Source organism: Haliaeetus leucocephalus, unplaced genomic scaffold (genome assembly GCF_000737465.1).
Source record: "Haliaeetus leucocephalus isolate CR32 unplaced genomic scaffold, Haliaeetus_leucocephalus-4.0 Scaffold545, whole genome shotgun sequence".
NCBI lineage: Eukaryota > Metazoa > Chordata > Aves > Accipitriformes > Accipitridae > Haliaeetus > Haliaeetus leucocephalus.
In genome coordinates this window covers 7,679,060-7,704,373 of record NW_010972981.1, presented here as the reverse complement: position 1 = coordinate 7,704,373, position 25,314 = coordinate 7,679,060, and the positions used below count along the sequence as shown (strand labels likewise).

Sequence of the window (25,314 nt, the reverse complement as noted above, 5' to 3'; positions counted from 1 at the left end):
AAGAGATGATGCAGGCAAGTCCCAGAAAGCCCTCTCAGTGCTCAAGATATCAGAGATTCCGAGGCCACATTATGAGGCATAACACAGGGATTCTCTGGTCTCCAAGAATATGTCAGTGTACACAGCAAAAACATTTTAAAAGGCACTTTTAATGGGGTTTCTTCATGTTTGCTTGTTCTCTCTAGACCTATTTAGAAACTACATTGTATACATTCATATGCATATATATGTGTATTTATATAACTGGACAAAGATGGGATTATTTATCAAACAGGTAGTCAAGGCACTGGGAAAATCACAGTACAAGATGGTTCCAAGACATGTTTGTGAGAGAGAGTAATGAACAAATATGGTAAAATTTAGGAAAAAAAGTTCCTTTCTGCAGGAGAGCAGAATTGGTCGAAAATCTTGAGACAAGAAAAAACAATTTGTTTATTCCATTCTGGTTCCCACCCCTTCTTGGCAGAAAAAAACTGAATTTATTTTCAGCTAACAGAATGCAAGCACTCCTGAGTTCCACTACTATAAAGTACTATTACTTTCCAAGAGGCAAGAGTTAGCATTTTTTAATTGTAGTAGCATTACAAAACCTCTTTATATTGGGGTGATCTGAACTTGAAGGAGTCCCTTCACTTAAGAACATTTAAAATTAGGTTAATGCAAGTGCTAGGAAATACAGGAACCAATTCTGCTTTGAAGCTTATGCCTTGACTAGTCTCCCTCACTACTATTCTGTTTAGTAAACTATTTTAATCCATTGTTGAAATTCAATCCTAGGTGGATTTTCTATTCCCACATAAACCTAATGATAATGGGAAGTGCCAGGTTGTGAGTAGACAGAACACTTCATCCATGATATAAAGCCAGCCAAGACAGCAGCACTTGGCAGCCATTGCTATTCAAAGACTAATGTACTTATCAGATCCTTTTTCCTTGTTCTTAGCTATCCTCTTTCCTTAGCTAACAGTGTCAACCAGGATGCTAGTTAATGCTTTTGGGGGCATAAGCACCTCTCCAGTAGGTAATATTCTCCAAGTGCTAACTCATTTTACACAAGCCACCTAACTGCCACCTTAGAGTAATGACTTTCTATCGCTACTGACCTGGGCTTGATTCAATTCTTTTACTATTTATCTTCACAGTAATAAACAAATTTGTCTTGTCAGTACAGTTTGTTTACTTAGGCCCTTCTGAAAAAGCACCTTCTAAGAGTGAGTCGGTTACATGTGGCAGCAAAAACATCAGTACCAGATAGAGAAGAACTGTGTTAAAGAAAATGGTTTAGTTTTATAACTTCCTTAAGTTCCTCAGTTAATACAGCATTTATCAAGAAACTTCAGGATAAGGTCTTTATGTTTTGGAAAAGTTTTTCCACTTAAAATTCATAGCATGAGCAATAGCATGTGGGACTCTACCTGGTAAAAGCTAAAGGCAGTTGTTTCCTTTTGAAGAGAAGAGCAAGAGAAAAATATTCACTTATCTGAACCTTTGGGGGCATCTTGAGTTTTTCTGTATTCTCCCCTTACTATTTGTGAGATTAGATCTGACTGTGTCTCAAGTTTCCATATCTATGCTCCTGGCAAGTGAGCTATGCCTCTAAGGAACATCCTTTGTTAGGAACAGTGCACTGTGGCAGTATGGAGCCTGTCCTCTGTATTGCCATTTATAAAATCTAGCATGAATGCCTCTCTCAGACTACTTTCCTTCATCAGGGTCTGTCCATGAGCCAGCTTCTTACGCCATTGTTATTTCCTGAAGTTTAATTCTGCAGATATAGCCACTTCCAGTATAGGTGGAAACTAAGGGTGGGACAGATAAATTCTACTCATGCCCTTTGCACACTGTTGTTGAGTCCCTCATATCAAAAAAGACAGAAAGACATTTTGGTACAGATTAAAATTTGATTTTTTTTTTTCCTACCACGCTTTCCCCTTCACCCTTGGTGTCACCCAGGTAGAGAACTATGGGCAGAATAGATAATTTTACACTCTCTTCTGAAAAAAAAAAAAAGGATAACATATGGTGTCAAAATTATTAAATCCTGTTTTTCTTTCAGGTTTCCTCAGGCCTATGCTAACTGGTAAAATGTGAGAGTTTTGGCCAGGGCATGCTAAGAGTAGAACCAAAGCCCATGCTGTTTCTTTCCTCTGCCAGCTCATTGTACTCTGTACACCAACATGTTGGAAACAGGATCTCAGGAAGGATGTGAGTCATACGTGCAGGTTCTGTATGACTTGTGAGTCATACCGTGCAGGTTCCTTGCATATTGTCAAATGGATCAATCACCATTTTTTCAGTGCTCCAGGACAGCCCAAATATTTTCTTATATGCTTTACACGTCATTACAAAATTTTTATCATCATGCTATTACAAACTTTCAGTAAGCATAAAAACTTTTGTTACATATTTTTAAGCAGAAGATTTCATTTTAACCATCTTTGCCCACTTTTTTTCCCCAAAACCATTTTAAATGAATAATGAAACTGCACTGAATACAGCATCTTAATTGTGCTGTGGGGCATTGAATCAGACATCCTCAAACACAATTAAAATTCTTAGATTGCTTGCATTTTAAAAATCAGCATATGTAATGACGTCACTCATGGTTACTCTTCTTTCGGCTGCTTAATCCCCTCACCCTGACAACCACTAGAAATCTAGAAAATAACTGGTTAACTATTTTGTTACTCTCTTATGTACTTGAACTGTGGCTGTATACCAGACAGCTAAACCAAGCACATTTCCAGAGCTTACAAATCTACTAGCATATCACAATAATCCCTGTATTATTATTGTAATACATGGCAGAATATGAAAAGAATGTTAGCACAAATTATGTAATTCGGTAGCAGGGAATGGTAGCCACTGCTAATGGAATTAAACATTGAAAGATATTAATAAAATAACATACAATACATAAGTTTATTTCTCAAATATTGTGTTAAAGAAAACAAAAGGATTCCTATGCTCCACTTAGAGAAGTTTCTGTTATTAGCTAACACCAATGGAAGGCAAAATTACATCAGATCTCTTTGCCTTCTCTTCGTAACAAAAGCTTGCTGTGTCAAATTCTACTGGTGTTAGTTTAACATCTCATGATAATGTAAACATCATTGCACTGCCCAAAAAAGGGACACAGATTATCCTCTTCAAAGACAATATGAATTAATTGTGAGCAAAATAACCCTACATAAGAGAACAATCTACAGTGCAGCTGAAAGAGTTTAAAGACAGTAGGACAGCAGGACAAAAGTACCACACACTTTTAGGTTTCCTGAGATTTAATTTAAAAAGCCTTTCCCCTCTATGGACACTACTGGTCTTTATAGCACTGTTACAGTCTCAGAAATAGACCTTGGATCAAGAAAACAAATTTGCCATAAAATCATAGGAAAAAACCCCACTTTCATGCAAACTTGTCCTATGTCTTGTTTACATGCAGTTTTAGATATGATACACTTTGATTTTACTTCCCTTGTTGATGAAATAATGCAGATTGCTTAGTAAAAGAACAAGTGTCCCTCCAGGGCTCTTTAGAGTTGATTTGTTCCTTAGATATAGCAAAAAACAGGTTAAGACAAGCAAGTTGGGAAAGCCGGTATGGGCACGTTTGTTTGGTTGCAAGAGAGCATGCAACCATCAAAATAAGTTAACTCCATCAATACTGTTCTTCCTTCACTGTCTTTGCATTTTCCTTCTTCTATCATCCAAACAGAAATTTACACTCATGTCTTAATTTCAGTTATTTTATATGGTAGAAAGAAGCATACATCTAAATCATGTGTCAAAAAAAACCCTTTTTTATTATTATTTACTGAGAGATGTATTTGTCCTTTCTATAGTTCTTAAAAGCAGCATGAAAATGGACAGCTCTTTTAAACATGAATGGATCAATCATTGATGCGAATTTATTTCTAATAGCGTGTTCCAAGTTAACTGTGATACAAGGTTTGAAATTAGTATTATTAGAATTTAATACTACAGTCTAAAGTAAAAAAAAAAGAAACAAAAAATCCCTAATAAAAAGCAGATTACTAAAATACATTTTCTCACATAATAAAAGTTGACTTTGCTTTTGCTTTTATCTGTGCATAAAAATTGTATTGGAGCCTAAAATCCTTTTTTTTTGTTGTTATTGGGGGTTTTGTTGTTATTGTTCTTTGCCTAAAACAAGTCAACCTCCTCTGGAATTTTATTTTAAACTACTGTACTAATAAATTGGTATAATTTTTTTAAAAATCGCAATATTTGTCTTCTTCTAGCATATACCATGATTATTTTTTAGATATTCAACCATTTGACATTCACATTGAATGCTATGCTGCTGCTGAGGCAAAAAAGCACATATAGATGATACTACAGTAATATTCATAAATGCTTAAATGTCTGAATTTATATTATGCTGTCCTTGAAATCCTCTGGTCGCTAAAGAAATTGTTACTTTTCTCTGAAAAGCAATTACCTCCCATAAAATAAAACTTTCAGAACTCCAGATGTCACATATTATACTGGGGCTTCTAATTCCTTTAAATACCATTCTGTAGATTTTGGCATACTAACCTGACATTAATATTTGCTAAAATACGTAAGAAATACACACGCTTCCTTTCAATCTTTGTTTTTCAGACCTTATTTATTTCTGTTTTCCTGCATAAATTACTTGCTGTTCTTAGGAAATTAAATAGCAACAGAAAAAAGTACTTCCAGAGACAACAGCAAAAATCATTATGGGTACAAAGCAAAACATTCTCATTAGAAAATGCGTATCTACTGGTCCCTACCAGGCTAGCAAGTTTATTTTTCCTTTGCCCAATACAAGACTAATGGGACACACAATTCCTTAAAAACCCTCATTAGGAAAAAGAGATATTAATAGTTGCATGCATTCTTAACAGAAACTGGACATATTTGTGTCTATAAGTCCATAAAGGTTATTAAATTCACTGTATCTGGCTCAGGGAATCTGAGTCACAAACTGTTGATATATAGGAGAATACTTGAAAGACTAATCCATTTATTTGCCCTGCTATATTCTTCCCTGAGCACCCTATTTTGGCCACCAGATGATCGTTGGTCTGACTCTATACACTGGTTGGGTTTCCCATATACGGGACTCATTAATAGTTCTGTGGAAGCCTGGCACACAGGAATACTGCCAGGACCATGAACCTTTCCAGATTATGATTAGACTTGAAGAATTAAGTTATGTAGCAACTAGATAAGTAGACTTGCTGTTCTAACTCTGAATTCACACATCAGCACATAAATCCCCCTCTGCCAAACTGCATTCAGTAAACTTTTTTGAGTTGCTTAGATAAGCTACAGGCTGAAAAAAATGTAAAATTTCAGGTTTGGATGTAAAAAGAAATATAAGGTTGAGTCTTTTTATCTCTTTTAAATGTTCTTCTATGTTTTGTCACACTGAACTTTACATTTTACAAATCTTTATTACAAATTACATTATTTTAAAAAGAAACAAAAAAGAACACTTTAAGAAGTTACATTACTTAGATGTGAAAATGCCATTGATGTATACATCAATAACTTGGGGTAATAACTATCTGTTCTGTATATTTGCACTCCACTTTTACCCAAAGTTTTAATATAACAAGGGTAGTTAACATTTACATTTTTGTTCATGACATAGATGGGCACATGCCAGTTTAATATGCTTCTGATTTGAATTTGTTTGCAGATTTTTAAAAACAAATCTTTGTGAATGTTATGATTCAACTGTGTGGCCAATTAGACATGCTCTTGTCCCTTCATTCCAAGCACACCATTTTGAAAATACAGTCAGATTTTTGTTCTGAATCAGATTCTTCTCTTAATTTAATCAGTCTTTTTTTGTATATTGGAAAATCTAGCCCAGCTTTTAAAACATCAAAGCCAAAGCATCAAACTTGTATGAGAAAGACAAAAGTAGTAAGATTATGTATTTTATGAAAGTACTATATGATAAAATATTGACATTTGCTGCAATGACTATTAAATAAATAAATAAATAGAACGGTAGTTGGGAACCAGCAGTAGAGAACAAAATGTATTTTTCACTGAAATGGAGAAATAACCCTATAAGGGACTTCTTCTGGATCTTCTTTATACCCGAAGATTAGAAGCGACAGAAAGATCTAATGTTGTCCAGGAAACTGAAGAAACTGTCATTAAATACAAATAGAAAACTGGGAAAATACAGTATGCTGAAAGGGCTCCTCTGAACTGAGGAAAAATAAATTTCCATTTACTATCTGCATTAGATTTTTTCCAGGAAAGAGGCTGCCATGGATGCAAAGGTTCCTAAATAATCCATTCATAAACCAGATGTCTCTTCTTCCTTGACTCTGTAAATTCTGGAATGTATTTTGTCCTCTGTCTACATTTAGGACTCTGACAGTATCAAAGGGAGTTCTGCAGTCGGCATCAGTGGGAGGCAGCCTGAGCTAGCAGCTGGCGCGGAGGACTTGGACAAAAGCCTAACACCACTAAGTCAATAGCAAAACCCTCATCAACTTGACTGCAAGCTGGAAGTTGTTGTTCAAATTATTACTTTTTGAGGGGTCAGCAGTGTTTGGATCAATTACCAGATGAAAGATCAATTCATAGCATGGCATTGGACATACTGCTTCACTTTCTGATGACTTAGTTCTCCACTTCTTAGTTTACTATGTTCTTTCATACCCATCTCAGCGAATTGATTTGAAATCGATAGATGAGACAGGTTATGTAAGTGCAACTGTCTACCTCTCATGAGTATTTGCAGTAAGAACTGACTCACCAAGATGTGTACATGTGTGCACACCCACGTGCACATATAAACCCTTCCCTCACTGCCTCATCCTAACAGATATAACTGCAGGAATGGTTCTTTAAGAATCCAAAGTCTTTCTCCATTTTCAAATTATTGATTAAAAACTGATGGAATGTAATATGGATTTCCTATTTTAAAGGTAATAGAAGAAAGCTAAGTTTTAGTAAATGGTAGTTCAAGTTGTCTGATATCAATATACTGCTTTTAAGAGTGGTGAACAATTATTGCTGTATTTTATTTTTAAGAGCAGGATCCTGTCATCAGGAGTGGAGGAAGCAATCTTGTAATACAGCTTAAAAAAAAAAAGAGCCATATACTATTCCTCACTATGAAGCACACAAGGAATTGGAGCAAATACAATGGGAAAGCAACAGACAAAGAACAGCAAGAGAAATAACAATGCTATCTAGAAAATCAGAAAAATGCTGAATAATTTGTTAGCTTTCTTATCAATGTGTAGGGGTGGATTTCCAATGCAGAAACATGCATTCCTTCTGTGATTCCAGCAGATCCAAGCATACATTCTCTGAACAGCCAAAATTCTGATCAAGCTGAAAACAATTCACAGAGATACTCAGGTATACTTCATGAACAGATAGCATACAGAAGTTGTTGGTATTTCTCTGCACAGTCTTGGAGAATAAAAAGGTAAGGAGAGAGGACATAAACAATATACTATTCTGGCAGCTCCAGTGAGAAATATTTCTGCTCACAGTTGGCCTATATTTGGTCCTTTACTTTGCATTATGCATTTGAAGTACAATGTAAACATAGTAGATAAGATACAATAAGCCTTAGTGCAATGACATATAATGCACAACCTAAAATAATTGCTTGTCCTTCCATAGTATGTTATTAACCTAATAAAGTAAAAATATATGTAAAATTATATATCGGCACTAGGAATTTGTAACACAATCAAACTACACTTCCTTCATTTCTGCTGTAAGTATACATATATAACGATACAAAATGCAAATAAAGAACAAATACCATATAGTTTTGAAACTTGAAGTATTACTGTGCATTTAAGTTAGCAAACCACATATTCTGCTGAAGAAACTCACAGACATATGGGGTAAGGTCATCTAAAGGAACATGGTAGAAGATTAAAAAGGAAAAAAATTCACAGAGGAAAAGAGCCAGTGTTCTTCCCAGCCAGGTTCATTGCCTTACATAAGACTACAGTAGTATAACAGGGATCCCTGCACAGCATGTCTTCTGCCTTAGACACTGGGGTTTTTTTTTCCTCTTATAAAATGTCTTTTTATAGGTCTTAGCAGAATACTCTATTCTCAAAACAAACTGGCTCAAGACAATCCATCACTGAGTATGTATGTGTTCCAAAACATTACCTATACATGTTGCTACGTTTACAGAATCCAGAGTTCACTGTGTGCCTAATTACAGGTTAGGATTTATCAGAAACAAGGATAAGAATTCTTATATATATGTATTATATAGTAATTTGTGCAGCAATTTCTGGTATTTTGGGTTCATGCATGCAGGGTAACATTTAAGAAAAAGTGGATGTAGCACCACTGGAAGAAGAAACAAACCAAAAAAGGAACTATTAGCATGTAATCACTACATTGGAAACCTTTACTGACTCAACCTCTCAGATGGACTACTTACATTAAAATTTTCAGGACACAGTATTAAAAGCAAAATTATTCACATGCAATTTTAGGACCTGAATTCAAGAGAACAGAACATCTGAAAATAATGGGAACTGCAAAAGTACAGTAATTCTATGGAATAAGACAATGAATGTCTAGTTTGCAATGTTTACAACAAGGACATTTAAGTCTTCAAGAACATTAACCTGTATTATTTGCACTGCAAAAAGCTAAAGGGAAATGGATTCTGTAAACATGGATTCTGTAAAAATGGATTCTGTAAACTAATGATTCTTTTTTTCATTTTATTAACACTTTGGTCCAAAGAATAGATTAATATTCTATTTTACAAGAAAAAGTGAGAGAATGCTCTTGTAAATAAAATTAATTACATTTATTAATTGTCAAAATTCCTTTCACATTTTCAAGTCATCATCTCACATACCATGAACCCCTTCTCTATATTGACAGTGGAACTTTGACACTTACGGTCTAAATCTGAAACTGCCATTGAGAACATAGCATATTATCAGACTATATGAACGGAGATAAGGCACTTCTCTTCCTTGCCTTTTAGTTCTTCATGTGTCAGCCAGAGTGTAACTTATCTACTGATTTCTTTGTGGGAGTCAAGTATCTGAATCACAAAAATTCTGAGCTCCTTTTCAAGCTCTGCCCCTTACCTCCTTTGTGACTTCAGACATGTCACTTAATCTTTCTTTACTCCATTTCCCCCTGTAAAAATGGAAGCTGTAAACCATTACCCTATTTTCCTTCTTTCAGAGATGACTGCTATTCTCCAACTCTTACGTATTCGATACTGAAACATGGGTTAACTTAAAATGCTGTGCTGCAGACCAAAGATACGATCATGTAGAAATACCTGAGCTAGCTTTAATGCAGGCACCTTAGGCGTGGCTAACAGTCTAATTATGACTGCATGGAAACAAATCTCCAGGGAAGAATATGTGAGCCAAAATCTACAGTACCACAGTTTCACTGCTATAGGTACTCTAGCTAAATTAAACAAAAAATAAAACTGATTAGGCCACTACACGTATAAATAAATATTAAGTATATAGAAATCTGAGAAAAATTGAATATAATGAAATATTTCCAAGATGGCTGCAAGAAACATGAGAGACCTGACAGAACCAGGTGAACGGACATGAAACAGAACAATGAAAAGCTCTGCTTAGAGATTGTATGTGTACATAATAACACAGGGATTAATTTGAAAAGGCTGCATTGTCCAATCCTCAAATGGTGAGAATACATCTCCAGCTGTCCCTACCTAAATTAGAAGAAATAGAAGTTCATGGAAAGAAAAAAGTAACAGGTACATGATGATCAAAGAATGAAAAACCTAGGAATATATATAGTTCAGAGGAAAGATAAATTATAAGAAAATATAATAATCCACAGTATTTTAAAAGTAAAATGGAATACTTCCATGATCTTTGTCATAATGATAAAAAGGAACAGTCACTAAAACTGTTAAATAGGAGAAAAAAGCAAATAAAAATAAAACAATTTTGATAGCCTTCAGAGGAATTTCCTGTTGAAAGATATCCTTCAGGCCAGTAACTTGAAGAAGGCTAATGACTTGTGTTAAATTAGGTTCTTTATTACTATTAGTATTATCATCATCATCAATAATAATAATAATAATAGTAATATTTAGAAAACCATAATTTAAAGCACATGGTGACTATTAACTGATAGAGTCAGGAGGATACGTAATTCTGGAAGTATCTGCCACAGGGGGATTTTTAACTTTCCTCTGAGATATGTGGTATTACACATTGTCAAAAACAGAAGACTATGACTAAAAGACCAGGAAACTCATTTACCATGGTAATGTCTTTACCCCTGATATACAAATACGAATGTAATAAAAATGTTCTCAAGAAAATTATTGTGCAATTTACGTTAAGAGAGTGCCGTTCTAACAGCAAAATTAGAGAAGAAGGCAGCACATATGAGCAGAATTTCCCTGTAAGGAAAGCTCCAAGGGCAGGGGATAAATTAACTCAGAAGTTACTTCTGGTTCTGCAGATTTTACTAATTAACAAGATCTTTGCATACTGAATTTTCACAGTCAATCTGCTAACATTTCTTTTTTTCTTCCCCCTTTTTTTTCTTCTCTTGCATCTGATACCACAGCTAATCATCAGAACAAAACTTCAATCTTCATCTGACAGCCATGTAGGCTGGTAGGTAATGTACAGCATATTCTAAGAAAACCAACCCCCTTGCCCTTTTTTTTTTGTTTCCAGCATTTTATCCTGGAAAATAGAAAGAGGCCTCTTACCAGCAAACAGAAAGCCGAATTTCCTATTTACTTTTACTGCGAACTCAACCTTCTTACATTTGCCTTAACTACAAAAATCACTTGTTTTCCTTAGTCATCTTAGCTTGCAAAAAAAAAGTATCAAATGTATCAGAGGGTTTAGCGTACTGTGCTGAAAATTATCATTTCAAACTTTAAAATGAAAGGAAATCCAGAGCAATTAGTTATAACTGCATTGTTTCACACCAACTGAAATTAAATGGTAAATATGTCAAGTAATAAAAATTAATAAATAAGATAGCTTCCAAAGTGCTGTTTCCATGGAAAATCTGCATGAAAATCCAGTACAAATTCTGATTAAAACCTAACCAAGCTAAACACTGCAGATTACCAAGATTCCAATTAAATGTGACAAATGAACACTTGACAGATTTCAATTCCAATTCTATTTCTGTCAGAATGATCCATTAATATTGAAGATTACTTTATCAGAATTTGAACAATACAGTTGTGCTTAAAATAGTTAAAATACAAGTGGACTTAAGAATCCGATCACAGAAAACTCTCACTCAGATGTCAGATATTACATATATGGAGGAACAAAAGTACATTCCATCCTGTTCTGTCATTATTTAAAGATTAATGTTAACAAAAATTTCTGGAGGCAGATGACATGCCACTGTTCAAATCTTGTTTTTAAAATGTGACAGCAAAATGCAAAAGTCTGTAAAGTATAATTTTCATCACAATGTCACCCACCTTTCAAAGGTCTCAGTTCAAGGTTTTATAAAGGAGAAGGAATTCCTGATTGCTGATATGCAAGTCCTGCCATGCAATTTTTTTTTTAATAGTAATTTTGTTTTCATTCATTTATTCATTCATACTTGTCTAGCTCTATGTTTCTATCTATTCTGCCTATTCTATCTATACAAAACTACTTTTAAAACTGAATCCAACAAATTTATCCTACCAAATATAAATTACTACCTTTCAAAAAAATCAAAGTAATGTCTAAAATACTTTAATTATTAGAATGCAATGCCAGTTTTCGCATCAAAACCACAAAAAATTTAAATAAACTGGTTTGCTTTAACTTTTGACACTGCTCAAGCACTTTTTATTTTCAATTACACTTCAGTAAGTGTGATGATTTTCACTGACTACCAAATATATTAAAAATGATATTCAGATGTGACTCTACAGTTTTCCCAATATGGTTCAGGCATACTCCATGTTAGCATACTTTCTGAAGTCAGAATTTTATGTCTAGCAATCTACTGCACTGCTACATGTCCAAGGGTATTAACAAATTGTTTAGTTTCATTATCTTAACCACAAAATCTCGCTACAAAACAGACAATAAAATAATCATCCCAATTTAGGTACAAAGTCTAGAAACTTTTTTCTGACATTTTTCTAGTAATACCAGTATCACTTTCTCCCTTACCACACACCCAGAAAATTGAAATGTAAAGAGATATATTCATGTAAACAACCAAGGAGAATATATAGACACACACTTATGTACATACATAACCTAACGTATCTTCTTTTTAGATGGATGACACCATCTTCCTTTTTGGTCAATTAGTCATTTGCTGTTGGGTTATACATTGCAAGCATATGTAGACTGCTGTAGCCATTCTTCAGTCACACATACTAGATTTGGCAATATCTTACCATGGAGAATAATATCTTTTTATTGGGTCAACATGCCTATCTCAGGAAAGACAAAAACCAAGGAACAATTACCCAGTGCTGTAATCTCTGAAAAACTAAAACATGCACTTAGCCAAACTAATTCATTCATTCTATAACAGACAATATACCACCCTTCTTGCATATACCCACCAATTCCAATTGGATTAGCAAACCCATTATTTCATTGTTTATCAAAAATCTATACACTTTGACATACAATAATTTATTTTATTGTTTATGGGCAAATGGAAAGACAAAGAAGTCAGTGTCTGACTTCATAAAATTTTAGATGAAGGCCAATAAGTGGAGAACAGTAGAACATTCAGGGTTTATGAAATACATTTCAAATTGGAAAGTTTTTTTAAAATTCTAAGTAGTTTTAGATAGAACGGAAAACAAAACCTGAGATTTAAATTACCTTTATTTTGTAATATCTGGAGAGTTACTATAGAATAAATAAGGATTCAGCATTTTCCCCTTCTACATAAATAGACGCTGAATTTAAATGAGATGTTCTAAAAGTATTGTACAGAATAAAATGTGAACAAAAGGAAAGTAATGTTATTCTTTTCTTAATAATGAAGACTGGACTTGACACTCAGTATTATTTTGAAAACAGTCTATATAACATTTTTGGGGAAAAGGGAATTCTCTAGAGTGGGGTTTTTAAATCCTATTTTCTTTTGGTGATGCTGTACATATTACATTCTGGGAAATTTCCTAAGTAGTTGTTGAACCAAAAATGGAAGGAAAAGAGAATACATGTCCTTTGTGGTCTTTTATCTAAAATGAAAAGTATGGAATTTAATTCAATTACCATCTCCCCAGCCCTCTACTGGTATTTTTCTCAAAGTTTTAACTGCTTCTGCAGTATACTTTTTAAGTCATGTAAAGAAAAGAAAGTGTTGGTTTTATTACTAGTGTTGTTATGTTCCATTATTTTGTATATCTGCATTTTAACAAACTTTAAAATAAAATAATTACAATTTTAGCTATTTAATATATTTATTTATGTTTTGGGACTGACCTTTCAAAAGTGTACTTAGTATCACTTGCTAGTGAGATTATGTGTGTGAATGTCGTGTTTGCCCCTACCATTTTCCATATGCTCTGCCTCACCAACACTGCCATCCGGCGTAGTCCTTTCGTAGTTGTCCTCTGGGAGTGGAAGGGCACCCAGTCTTGGCCCTGATGAACTCTTACTGCTTGGTGTTTCTGACTCCTCCAGACCGCTGTCATAGCAACTCTGCAATGACCCTTGATGTGGGTCCTGAGGCTGACTCACAACAGAAAACGTCACTCTACGAAATGGCTGCAAGAGAAAAGATTCTGAATGTCACTGAAAAGTTCAGCCTTTGAACAACTGATTCTCAAAACATGACTTAAGCAAACTAATATTTTAACATTTACCAATTAAACAATTTTGTCTAAATTAAAGCAAACAGCAAGTACAGTCCTTAAAAGGTCACTGGACAGAGTATCTGTGGATTTTTACTGTGATATATGGTCCAGAATCTTCCCACAGTTTTGCACAGCCTCCTTTCGAATGGCTGCATGAGCTAAGAAAACTGTCTTATAATTATTTATAAATTCTGTACAGTTCCTCTTTTACTCAACAGTAATAATTTGAATGGAGTTTGTATCAGACTGCATAAAGGTACTTGACAGTGTATGCGTGTGTATGTGTAAGACTGTGTGGGTGGGTATAAATGCTCACCTGTAAACTCTATTGTGGGTATTAACAACATAGCAGCACACCCATAAGCCTTTCTAAAATCACTTCCTGTGGTTTTGAAAGCTAGTTGACAGGAGAAAGGAGAAAGAAAAGGGGAAAAAAAAAAAAAAGGGTTCGGTTTCTTAGCTCCTTTGCCATAAAATTCAGTGCCTGGAGACAGGGTGTGTTGCCAGCTGACTTAATAAAGCCTTTAAAGTACTGCAAGCACAGCTGACACCACATGTTTCCACTGGGACTGTACAAACATAGATTGTTAGAGATTTGTATTCATTCAAAATGACAGATATTACTGTTGCTTGGGAAGCCTACACGCTGAACCCTGGCACCAGCAGCATCCCAGGAAGTGGGAGAGTCGATCCTTCACATTTCAGAGAACACTGAGGGCAGGTGGGATGTTCAGTTAAGAAGCTAGGGGATTCTCCTGTGATTTGAACTACACTCAAGCAGTAATGATACATTTCAAATAATTTAATGATACATTTGAAATAACTTACTGTTTGCAAGGCTAGAAAACCCCAGAGAAATACCTAATGTTCTAGAAAGCACCTTCTAAACCAAACACCAATAGATCCATTTTTATAAGACACTATGCAGACTTTCCTATGTTTAAAATGTGAGGTCTGAGAGTGCTTCCCACCTTTGGATTCAGATGTGTTTGAAGTCCTATGTTAGAATGAGACACAGGCATACATCACCCCCACTGGCACCTCTGGTCACTATAGAGTGGAAACACGTATGTAGGCCAGAAGGGAGGAAACAGCAACTACAACCACTTAACGTAAGCCCTGAAGAATAGAAGTCCATATTAGGTTTACAAGTAGAGGGGTAGGTGGAGTTTCAGTTAGAATTTTTACAATTTATTTTGAGGATACAAAGTTTTTAAGATATAAAAAGATATTCAGTGCTGATGATAAATAGGTTGGACTACAAATATAACACTACGTCTTCCCGGCACAAGTAGATCAAAAGTTTATAAATGTGGGTGTTGCTAGAAATATGAGAAAATTCTAAGGCAAGAGTCATGGTATTCTGACGGTGAGGTTTTGACCTTTTAACGTTTCCTTCTATTCTTCAGCTGCAAAGTGCTTTTATACCAAGTTAATTTAGAGCTCTGTATCATATCAAATGCAAGGAGAATAGAGGAGCAAAACAAAAGAATGGAGAGCACAAATGCTGCACATTAAAAGAACACATTAAAATAGTTTAGAGTGGCTGCTCCTTTCGCTAATGTGGAAACAGAAAGCATAGAGGAGCATTAGAACTGCTATGTTAAGACCCTATATCTACAATATACAATTTTAATATCTTTTCCCCATAGATGCTCAGTAAGATCTTTCCCTTCCAGGAGTATTCAGAAGGAATCCCTTTGTTTTACTGCACAGGAATTCTAAAAGCTCTCCTACTGGTTCTGAATTATGCAGGAAGTATAAAGCCCTTTTGCAACAGTCTGTCCTGCAAAATGTCTGTGTCATTTGTATTGTATTTTCATATTTCAGTAATAGCTTGTGTATTGTGTTATTGGCAATTTACACATACATTAATTCCCTCAGAGAAGTAACTGAATAAATGTAAGGAAAGGTAAAGTGTCTTTATCTAAGCTATGGCTTTAGATGTGAACAACCAATTTTCTTTTGTCTTTTTTTTTTTTTTAACTTATGGAAGTAGTGATTTCCCTTCATGTGCTTTCCACAGAAGGACTTCCAAGTATATAAAACGTTATCAAACAAAGACAATATCTTGTTAACAGGCTCTGTTGTTTCTTTCCAATATGAGTATTCTCAGATCACTTAAGAATACTTGCAAGTAGACGTTAAGGTTTCACTAGGCCAGTAAAGTTTATTATTCTCATTACACTGACCAAACTCACAGGATCTTTCCACTGTCTTGACATTGAAGTTACATTTATTTCTTCATATTATTACCATGTCAGGTGACTAGCTGCCATTCCTGCTTACATTAGAAATGAGATATTTTAGTTTGGAAAATATGGATTCCCGATTTAATAAGTATGCCAAAGTTGCTAGTACAATATAAACTGTACTTCTACTATTATTCAGGAAACAGCTCAGGGAAGTGCCTAAGGACATAAGAAAAGAATTTCTCTTCACTCACACTTTACTCATTGGTGCAATGCCCAGATGGATCCTAAGATCAAGTTTTGCCGCCTATAAGTAGTACCATTGACAGAACTTTCTAGAGTGCCTGCCTGTCTTTCCTGAAGAGCTTGTACTCTAGATGCATGAGTTATCCCACCACAGCTCAGTAATTTGGACAATGTCATATTTCAGAGGCCACACACAAAGCTACAGTTCCTCCTGCTTGATTCTCAGGCTGCGTACATTGCTGTACATATGACATCCTTGAGGTGGACCCTGTTTCACTCTGTTTTATTATTCTGGAGGCATCTCTTGTACCTGCCACCTTGCACCCTTTGCTGTCCACTCCTGCCCACCACTTCCTTAATTGACTGTGCATTGTAATTTCTCTCCATGGCCATTCCTAGTTTAAAGTTCTCCTCACCAGGATGCCCAAACTGGCGGCAAAGATGCTGTTGCCAGCTTTGTCAGGTCGAGCCTGTCTCTCCCCTGATGTCCTCAATCCTCCAAAAGGGGGTCCATTGGTCTAAAAGCAAAATCCCTGTCCCACAGGACCTACCTGCTCCTTCCCAAGCCTTTCACTGTTAGGACTGAGGAGACACCATGAAGTCCCATGTGCCCTTCACCCCCTCTCCTTAAAGCTGTGTAGTCACCTTTGATACAGTCAACATCCTCACAGTGCCACTGGTGCCCATATGGATGAGGAGCAGCAGATACAGGGGCTCATATCAGGGATGTCACTGAGAGACTACCAAGTCTTGTACAGTCCACCAACTATTATCTGTTGCTGTTTCATGTGGGCACCAGTGATACAGCCAGGAGCAGTCTGAGGAGTATCAAGGATTACAGAGCCCTGGGAGCAGTGGTAAGGGACTCTGGAGCTCAGGTAGTTTCTTCCTCAATTGTCCCGGTCGAAGGGAAGGTGTTTGAAAGGACCAGTTGAATCCAGCAAATCAAAAAATGGTTATAGGACTGGTGCCACAGCCAGGGGTTTGGCTGCTTAGACCATAGGACTCATTTTGAGAAACCTGGTCTACTGGGGGCTGATGGGGTCTGTCTGTCAAACAAGGGGAAGAGCATCTTTGGTCATAGGCTTGCCCAGGTGGTGAAGAGGGCTTTGAACTAAAGTTGCTGGGGGAGGGGAACCTCAATCCATCCCACCCCTACCAGCTGGATGCCAGTGCCAGCAATAGATGCTGGAGAGGGATCACAGGTCATCAGGAGAGCCCCTGAAGAGCAGCACAAAGGAACCCCAGACACTCCTGCCAGTAAGTCAGCTTCATCGGGGGCCCAACTTAAATGCCTCTATGCAAACGCACGTTGCACAAATAAGAGGAGTGTGAGATGCACAAATGCTTGTAGGGCTATGATCTCACTGGCATCACGGAGACATGGTGGGATGGCTCCTATGACTGGAGTCTTGGAATGGAAGGATACAGGCTCTTTAGAAAGGACAGGTAGGGGACACAAGGAGGGGATGTCACCCTCTATGTCAATGACCAGCTGGAGTGCATGGAGCGCCGCCTGGGGATGAATGAGCCGACCAAGGGTCAGGATTAAAGGGACATAAGGGACAAGTGACATTATAGTGGGGGTCTGCTACAGGCCACCTGACCAGGAAGAGCAAGCGGATGAGGCCCTCTACAGACAGGTAGGAGCAGCCTCACATTCACAATCCCTGGTTCTCATGGGGGACTTCAACCACCCCTGTATCTGCTGGAAGGACAACACAGCAGGGCATAAGAATTCCAGGAGGTTCCTGGAATGCGTTGATGAGAACTTCCTTCTCCAAGTGATAGAGAAGCCAATGAGGAGAGGTGCTATGCTGGATGTTGTTCTCACCAAAAAGGAGGGTCTGGTGAAGAATGTGAAGCTCAAGGGCAGCCTTGGCTGCAGTGACCATGACATGGTCAACTTCAAGATCCTTAGGACAGTGAGGAGGTGTCGTGGTTTCAGCTGGGGTAGAGTTAATTGTCTTCCTAGTAGCTGGTACAGTGCTATATTTTTGAGTTAGGTATGAGAAGAATGTTGATAACACACTGATGTTTTCAGTTGTTGCTAAGTAGTGTTTAGACTAAGTCAAGGATTTTTCAGCTTCTCATGCCCAGCCAGCAAGAAGGCTGGAGGGGCACAAGAAGTTGGGAGGGGACACAGCCAGGGCACCTGAGCCAAACTGGCCAACGGGGTATTCCATACCATGGGGCGTCATGTCTAGTATATAATCTGGGGGGAGTGGGACTTGGGGGGGGATCGCCTCTCGGGGTCTAACTGGGCATCGGTCGGCAGGTGGTGAGCAATTGCATTGTGCATCACTTGCATATTCCAATCCTTTTATTACTACTATTGTAATTTTATTAGTGTTACCATTATCATTATTAGTTTCCTCTTTTCTGTTCTATTAAACTGTTCTTATCTCAACCTCCAAGTTTTACTTTTTTTTTTCAATTCCCTCCCCCATCCCACTGGGCAGGGGGGGAAGTGAATGAGTGGCTGCATGGTACTTAGTTGCTGGCTGGAGTTAAACCACGACAGGAGGGCGCACAGCAAGCTCGCTACCCTGGACTTCAGGAGAGCAGACTCTGGCCTCTTCAGGGATCTGCTTGGTAGAGTACCATGGGATACAGACTTGGAGGGAAGAGAGGCCCAGGAAAGCTGGTTAATATGCAAGGACCACCTCCTCCCAGCTCAGGAGCAATGCATTCCAACAAAGAGGAAGTCAGGCAAAACCACCAGGAGGCCTGCAGGGAAAAAGGAAAAGGAGCTCCTGGACAAATGCAGACAGAAGAAGCCCACAGAGGGTGGAAGCAAGGACAGGTAGCCTGGGAAGAATACAGGGAAATTGTGTGAGCAGCCAGGGATCGGGTCAGGAAAGCTAAAGCCCTGATAGAATTAAATCTGGCCAGGGATGTCAAGGGCAACAAGAAAAGCTTCTATAGGTATGTTGGTGATAAAAGGAAGACTAGGGAAAATGTGGGCCCTCTCTGGAAGGAAACAGGAGAGCTGGTTACCTGGGACATGGAAAAGGCTGAGATACTCAACAACTTCTTTGCCTCAGTCTTCATGACAAGTGCTCCACCCACACCGCCAAGTGGCAGAAGACAAAGGCAGGGGCTGGGAGAATGAAGAACTGCCCACTGTAGAAGACCACGTTTGAGACCATCTAAGGAACCCGAAGGTGCACAAGTCCATGGGACCTGATGAGATGCATCCACAGGTCCTGAGGGAACTGGTGGATGAAGTGGCTAAGCCACTGCCCATCATATTTGAGAAGTCGTGGCAGTCCGGGGAAGTTCCCACTGAGTGGAAAAGGTGAAACATAACCCCCATTTTTAAAAAGGGAAAAAGAGGAAGACCTGGCGAACTACTGGCCCATCAGTCTCACCTCTGTGCCCGGCAAGATCATGGAGCAGATCCTCCTGGAAACTATGCTAAGGCACATGGAAAATCAGGAGGTGATTGGCTTCACTAAGGGCAAATCCTGCCTGACAAATTTGGTAGCCTTCTACGGTAGGGTTACAGCATTGGTGGATAAGGGAAGAGCAACTGATGTCATCTACCTGGACTTGTGCAAAGCATTTGACACTGTCCTGCACGACATCCTTGCCTCTAAATTGGAGAGACGTGGATTTGATGGATGGACCACTCAGGGGATAAGGAATTGGCTGGATGGTCACACTCAAAAGGTTGCGGTCAACGGCTTCATGTCTGAGTGGAGAACAGTGACGAGTGATGTTCCTCAGGGGTCGGTATTGGGACTAGCACTGTTTAACACCTTTGTCAATGACATGGGCAGTGCGATTGACTGCACCCTCAGCAAGCTTGCTGACAACATCAAGCTGCATGGTGTGGCTGACATGCTGGAGGGAATGGATGTCATCCACAGAGACCTTGACAGGCTTAAGAGGTGGGCCCGTGCAGACCTCATGAAGTTCAACAAGGCCAAGTGGAAGGTCCTGCACATGGCTCAGGGCAATCCCAAGCACAAATACAGGCTGAGTGGAGAATGGATTGAGAGCAAACCTGTGGAGAAGGACGTGGGGGTGTTGGTTGACAAGAAGCTCAATATGACACAGCAATGTGTGCTCGCAGCCCAGAAAGCCAAGTGTACCCTGGGCTGCATCAAAATAAACGTGACCAGCAGGTCAAGGGAGGCAATTCTGTCCCTCTACTCAGCTCTCATGAGACCCTACCTGGCGTACTGTGTGTAACTCTGGGGCCCCCAACATAAGAAAGACATGGACCTGTTGAAGCAAGTCCAGAGGAGGGCCATGAAGATGATCAGAGGGCTGGAGCACCTCTCCTATGAAGACAGGCTGAGAGAGTTGGGGTTGCTCAGCCTGGAGAAGAGAAGGCCCCGAGAGACCTTATAGCGGCCTTCCAGTACCTAAAGGGGGCCTACCAGAAAGCTGGAGAGGGACTTCTTAAATGGACATGTAGTGATTGGACAAGGGGTAATGGCTTTAAACTGAAAGAGGGTAGATATAGATTAGATGTATGGAGGAAGTTCTTTACTGTGAGGGTGGTGAAGCACTGGAACAGGTTGCCCAGAGAGGCTGTGGATGCCCCATCCCTGGAAGTGTTCAAGGCCAGGTTGGATGGGGCTTTGAGCAACCTGGTCTAGTGGAAGATGCCCCTGCCCATGGCAGGGGGGCTGGAACTTGATGATCTTTAAGGCTTCCAACCCAAACAATTCTTTGATTCTATGATTCTAATACTCCAACAAGTGAATAAGCCTCAGGAGTCTCTGCAAAGCATCCTGCATCTGAGCACCTGGCACATTGCAAACCTCCCTAAACAGCAGGTCAGGTCAGCAGATGGGGCCTCCACCCCCCTTAGAATAGGGTCTCTCACTCTGATGTTTCCTCAGGCAGACTTTCTACCCTAATGTCTGCTACCAGGTCACTGACCCTATTCTGAAGTTGCAAGTCTGTGTGTGGAAGAGTTGTCTGCCCTGTGTTGCAAGACATCACATGCCTACAGTCTCCCCTACCTTGCGAGTCTTTCCAGTGAGCACACCCTCTGGTTGTTCCTCCTGCTGTGCAGTCAGGGGTTCAGGCTGCATGGGTGGTACATGGGTATATGTATCAGTAAATGTATGGATATATACAGTGTACTAGTATGCTAAATAGTATTTAGTGAAAATAAATATAGAGGCTTGGAATAGAATTCTGCTTTCAGCTAAAATAGCTGGGTATGTAAGGAATGTCCATATACTAGTTCTTGATGGGAAACTGTATTTTGGTTTAAAGTAAGATCTAGTGTAAGTCATACAGCTTATCTTTGAAATGATATGGTACAATATATTGTTGTGGAATCACACAGAGAAGCAAGAGTGATTTGTACGTTCTCATATTAAGTATTTAAGCATACTAGTAAGCATACTTAGTATGTACTAGTAAGTACATACATAACGTATACATTTCAGGAAAAAAATGGAACAAATTTTACATGGTATAAACAGGTGGGAGACCATCAATTTCTATGGAGTTTAGTGAAGTTCCATTTTAAGAAGTTGCCTGTTGCTGAATACTGATGATATCTAATGGATATATTAAAATGGCTCTTAAACTTCCACTGAAGGATTTCTCTTGACTAGAGTTCAAGATTGTCACATCATAACTAATCGTATTGACCTCACAAAAACTAACTTTATAAATCCTTGTTTAGATCAGTACTTAAGCTGTGAACTGTTTGATGGACCAAAACTTCATGAAATGAGATCATGTATTCTGTAACTTTATGTCAATTGCTACTAAGTTCTGGACTAATGATGCAAACTTTGTGATTCTCCCAGAATTTGGATGTACTTAGACCCTGTCCCATTGGCTATTCCTGAATATCATAATATCTCTCAAGGAAGGAATCAGCTGCTAGAGATACTGTGACAAGCTGAGAAAACATGCAAATTAAGGAAGCAATTCCCACCATTTCCCACAGACTGCTATATTTGTCTGTTATCAAAGCTTCCAGAGGAAACATTAAAATCTACATTTGAAAGGCCCTATCGACCTAATAGTCATATGATAAATTGATAACTCTCAGACTCCCAAGGAACCACAGGCCACAGTTTAGCAACCACTTTTTAAAAGATGCTGAGGACCTCTGAGTACAGATTGCCTGTGAAGTAGTAAAAGCAATGCCCTGTAACTCCAAGCTAAGCTCAATGGAACCTACCCTTAAAATATGAAGACCCTGCCCTTTATTTAGGTTTATCCTTGGAAAAACACACCTGCAGCTCTGAAAGCAGATAACTGGAGAGTATGACACTTAGAGGCACCCAGAGACCCCACAGAATTCAAGGGTGTAATGCAAAGCTTATAGTTCATGGTTGACACACCTACATGTTGGTCCTGCTTGCAAAGTATTCTAAAGACCACTTTGGGATAATCTCTTTGAAAATTCCCATTAGAGATTTAATCTGAAGAGACAAATATTAATACCCCCTCCCAAGGGCTTTGCTTAAAGGTTTTTAAGGTTTTATTCAATGATTGTGATGAATCAATTCCACCTAGTTTTCCAGATATAATCACCTGCCTGGGGTCACTTTGTGGCAAAGACACACTGCACCATAAACACTTTGCATCATCTACAGTTATTACAAAAACAGAGTGATGCAACTTAAAATGGGAATTAAAAGAAATTATTATTTAAAACTTTCTGTTCCCTTTCCAATTGATTTTCTGGAAATCAGTCCCAACTAGATCACAAGCATAGAAGACCTTGTTATCACATCTGCAGTTACTGCAAGAATGGTAGTAATGTTCTTTAAAATAAGTTTTGGAAAGAACTATCAAAGATTTAGGACCATCCTGTTCCTCTTCCCATATTCTTTTAAGGACACACATCTTACCTAGATGGCATATAGAGAAGAATATCCGTGACAGATGCAAAGTTGGGCTGGTTTATAGCCAGGGTTGAAAATGCCTAAGAATATCATTATTTATCCTCTAAACTAAAAGAAATTTGATGTGCCTTTACTAAGACATTAATAACGAGTTTTTAAACAGATCCAGATGTTCATCTTGCTTTTTTTCTAAAGTGCTGTACTGAGTAAGAATTACCTGACACAAAACTAACACACATAGTATTCAGCTCAGTAGAGCCAATTGAGCCCATTCCACAGAATATCAATGAGTATGATATAATGCTGACAAAATCCTTTTTGAAAGAATTATGTGCATGTTAATTGTTATTCTGCGGCATTTATTACACTTCTACTTCCAGTACAAACATCAGAATTCTGACCTCTATGTTGCATTACTTCTGAGAACCAGATCTTCTCAGGCAAATGTATTGCAAATTTTGAATGCATTATGCCTCGTGGAATAACATCATGGCCTGTGCTTTTCTGATAAAAAGAAATAGACCTTGATCATAATATATGTTTGTTACCTGTATAGTTAAGGAACACTGTTCAATTCATTTAATGGATTTTAAGAACAGAAAAAGTTGGATATCCACACTGTGGTTTACTGTCTTCTTTCCAACATGTCATCCTTTCTGATACCTAAACCACCATATACTTTAGACAGTATAATCTGGATAAATATAGCAACAGTCAACAGAACTATCAGTCACAAAAGATACTGAGTTTTTATATACTTTGAAAATTAAGGCTAGACTAATTATGGCAGCTATTTTTTACACCCAAAAAACTATGACATCTTAGAGATAAAGTTGATGAAAACACAGAAGTATGGGATTGCTATAAAATGCCTCTGAAAAAAACCTGTATATGTTTATACATATTATTGTTTACATAACTCATAGTAGTCCTTTAGTTGCTACTAACAAGAACATTTAAGTTAAATGAGATTTAATCCCTATCAAGAAAGTTATGAGCACTAGAATGTTGATACATAATAAATGTTATCTACGCATTAGTTGCTATGAATGCAGAAAAACCCTCCATAAACAAGAACTTTCTTCATGTATTCTAATCTTCATTTAGATCCTAATCTGTAAAACATTTGAGGTTTCAAAGAAAACCGAATATTAATGAGACAAGCAAGAAGGAAGGAGGATGAATACCAGGATTAATATTTCTAAAAAGTTATTGGTAAAAAGCTGGTTATCTCATACATTTATTGAAGTGCCAAAAATAAGGATATAAGATGCACTTTAACAAGGAGAAACAGACTATATCCTTAATTTTGTTTTTCCATTGATAAAATTACATCAGTAACATTTCACAGAAAAATGGACATGAGAAATTTCCAAGTGCTGACAAAATAAGGCACATACTCATGAGGGGAGAGGAGAGGGTTATGTTTAGCTTTATTGATTTTCAGTGCACAACATTAATACAACTCCATCTGCCTGCACTGTGAATCAACGTGGTAGAGCTGCTTTTACCCAAATAAGCCCACTAGCTGTTCAATTTGTCCTTCCCAGCAAAACAGCAACCCTAAGCCTTTACTAGTCCCTTGGTAGGTATAGTCCTTACTGGATTCACATTTCTTAAGAATGCAATAAGTCTGATAATTTCCTCCCTCTGAAAACTGATATAATATTTTCTGATAACAGCATTTGGAATTATTCTTAATTATATCTGATCATGGAGATGATCAGATCACAGAGAAAAGATACACCTTTGCATTATACCCCAAAGGTAAATCACCATTTCTTCCTTGTTTCAACTGTATTTCATAAACCAGATATTTTCTTTTCCCCTCACCAGCAGAACAAAAATCACTGCAATGCCAAAGACATACACTTCTTGCAGTCTGTACTAATCGAGGCCTATTAACTTATTCTATGGTACAGTGTTTATCTTTGTCTGTATTAATTTACTCTTCCCTATACAAGCTAGAAAGTAAAATCATATTATAATTTCAATTCATGAAGAACCCTAATTTCAGAGCTTGGCATTAGGGACTTGGTGGATAGACTTCGTGAAAAGCAATATATCCATACAGCTGCATGAGGCCTAATCATGACACTTTCTGGCCATTATGAGAGGGATTTTCCTTTCATTTCCTAAAATTTCTAGTTTTGCATTGTATTTACCGATACTTCACATTGTTGATGGATTATATTCTTTCATGGTTTCTGTATAGCAA

At 37.8% G+C, this 25,314-nt stretch overlaps 1 protein-coding gene across 1 annotated transcript in view; it reads right to left on the bottom strand.

Moving 5' to 3' along the window:
• PCDH7 (protocadherin 7) overlaps positions 1 to 25,314 on the bottom strand; it is a 310,621-nt gene that overhangs the window by 135,921 nt on the left and 149,386 nt on the right. Inside the window, exon 4 of the mRNA XM_010576894.1 lies at positions 13,517 to 13,733. Coding sequence (XP_010575196.1) covers positions 13,517 to 13,733 — 217 coding nt within the window. The remainder of the gene's footprint in view (positions 1 to 13,516; positions 13,734 to 25,314) is intronic.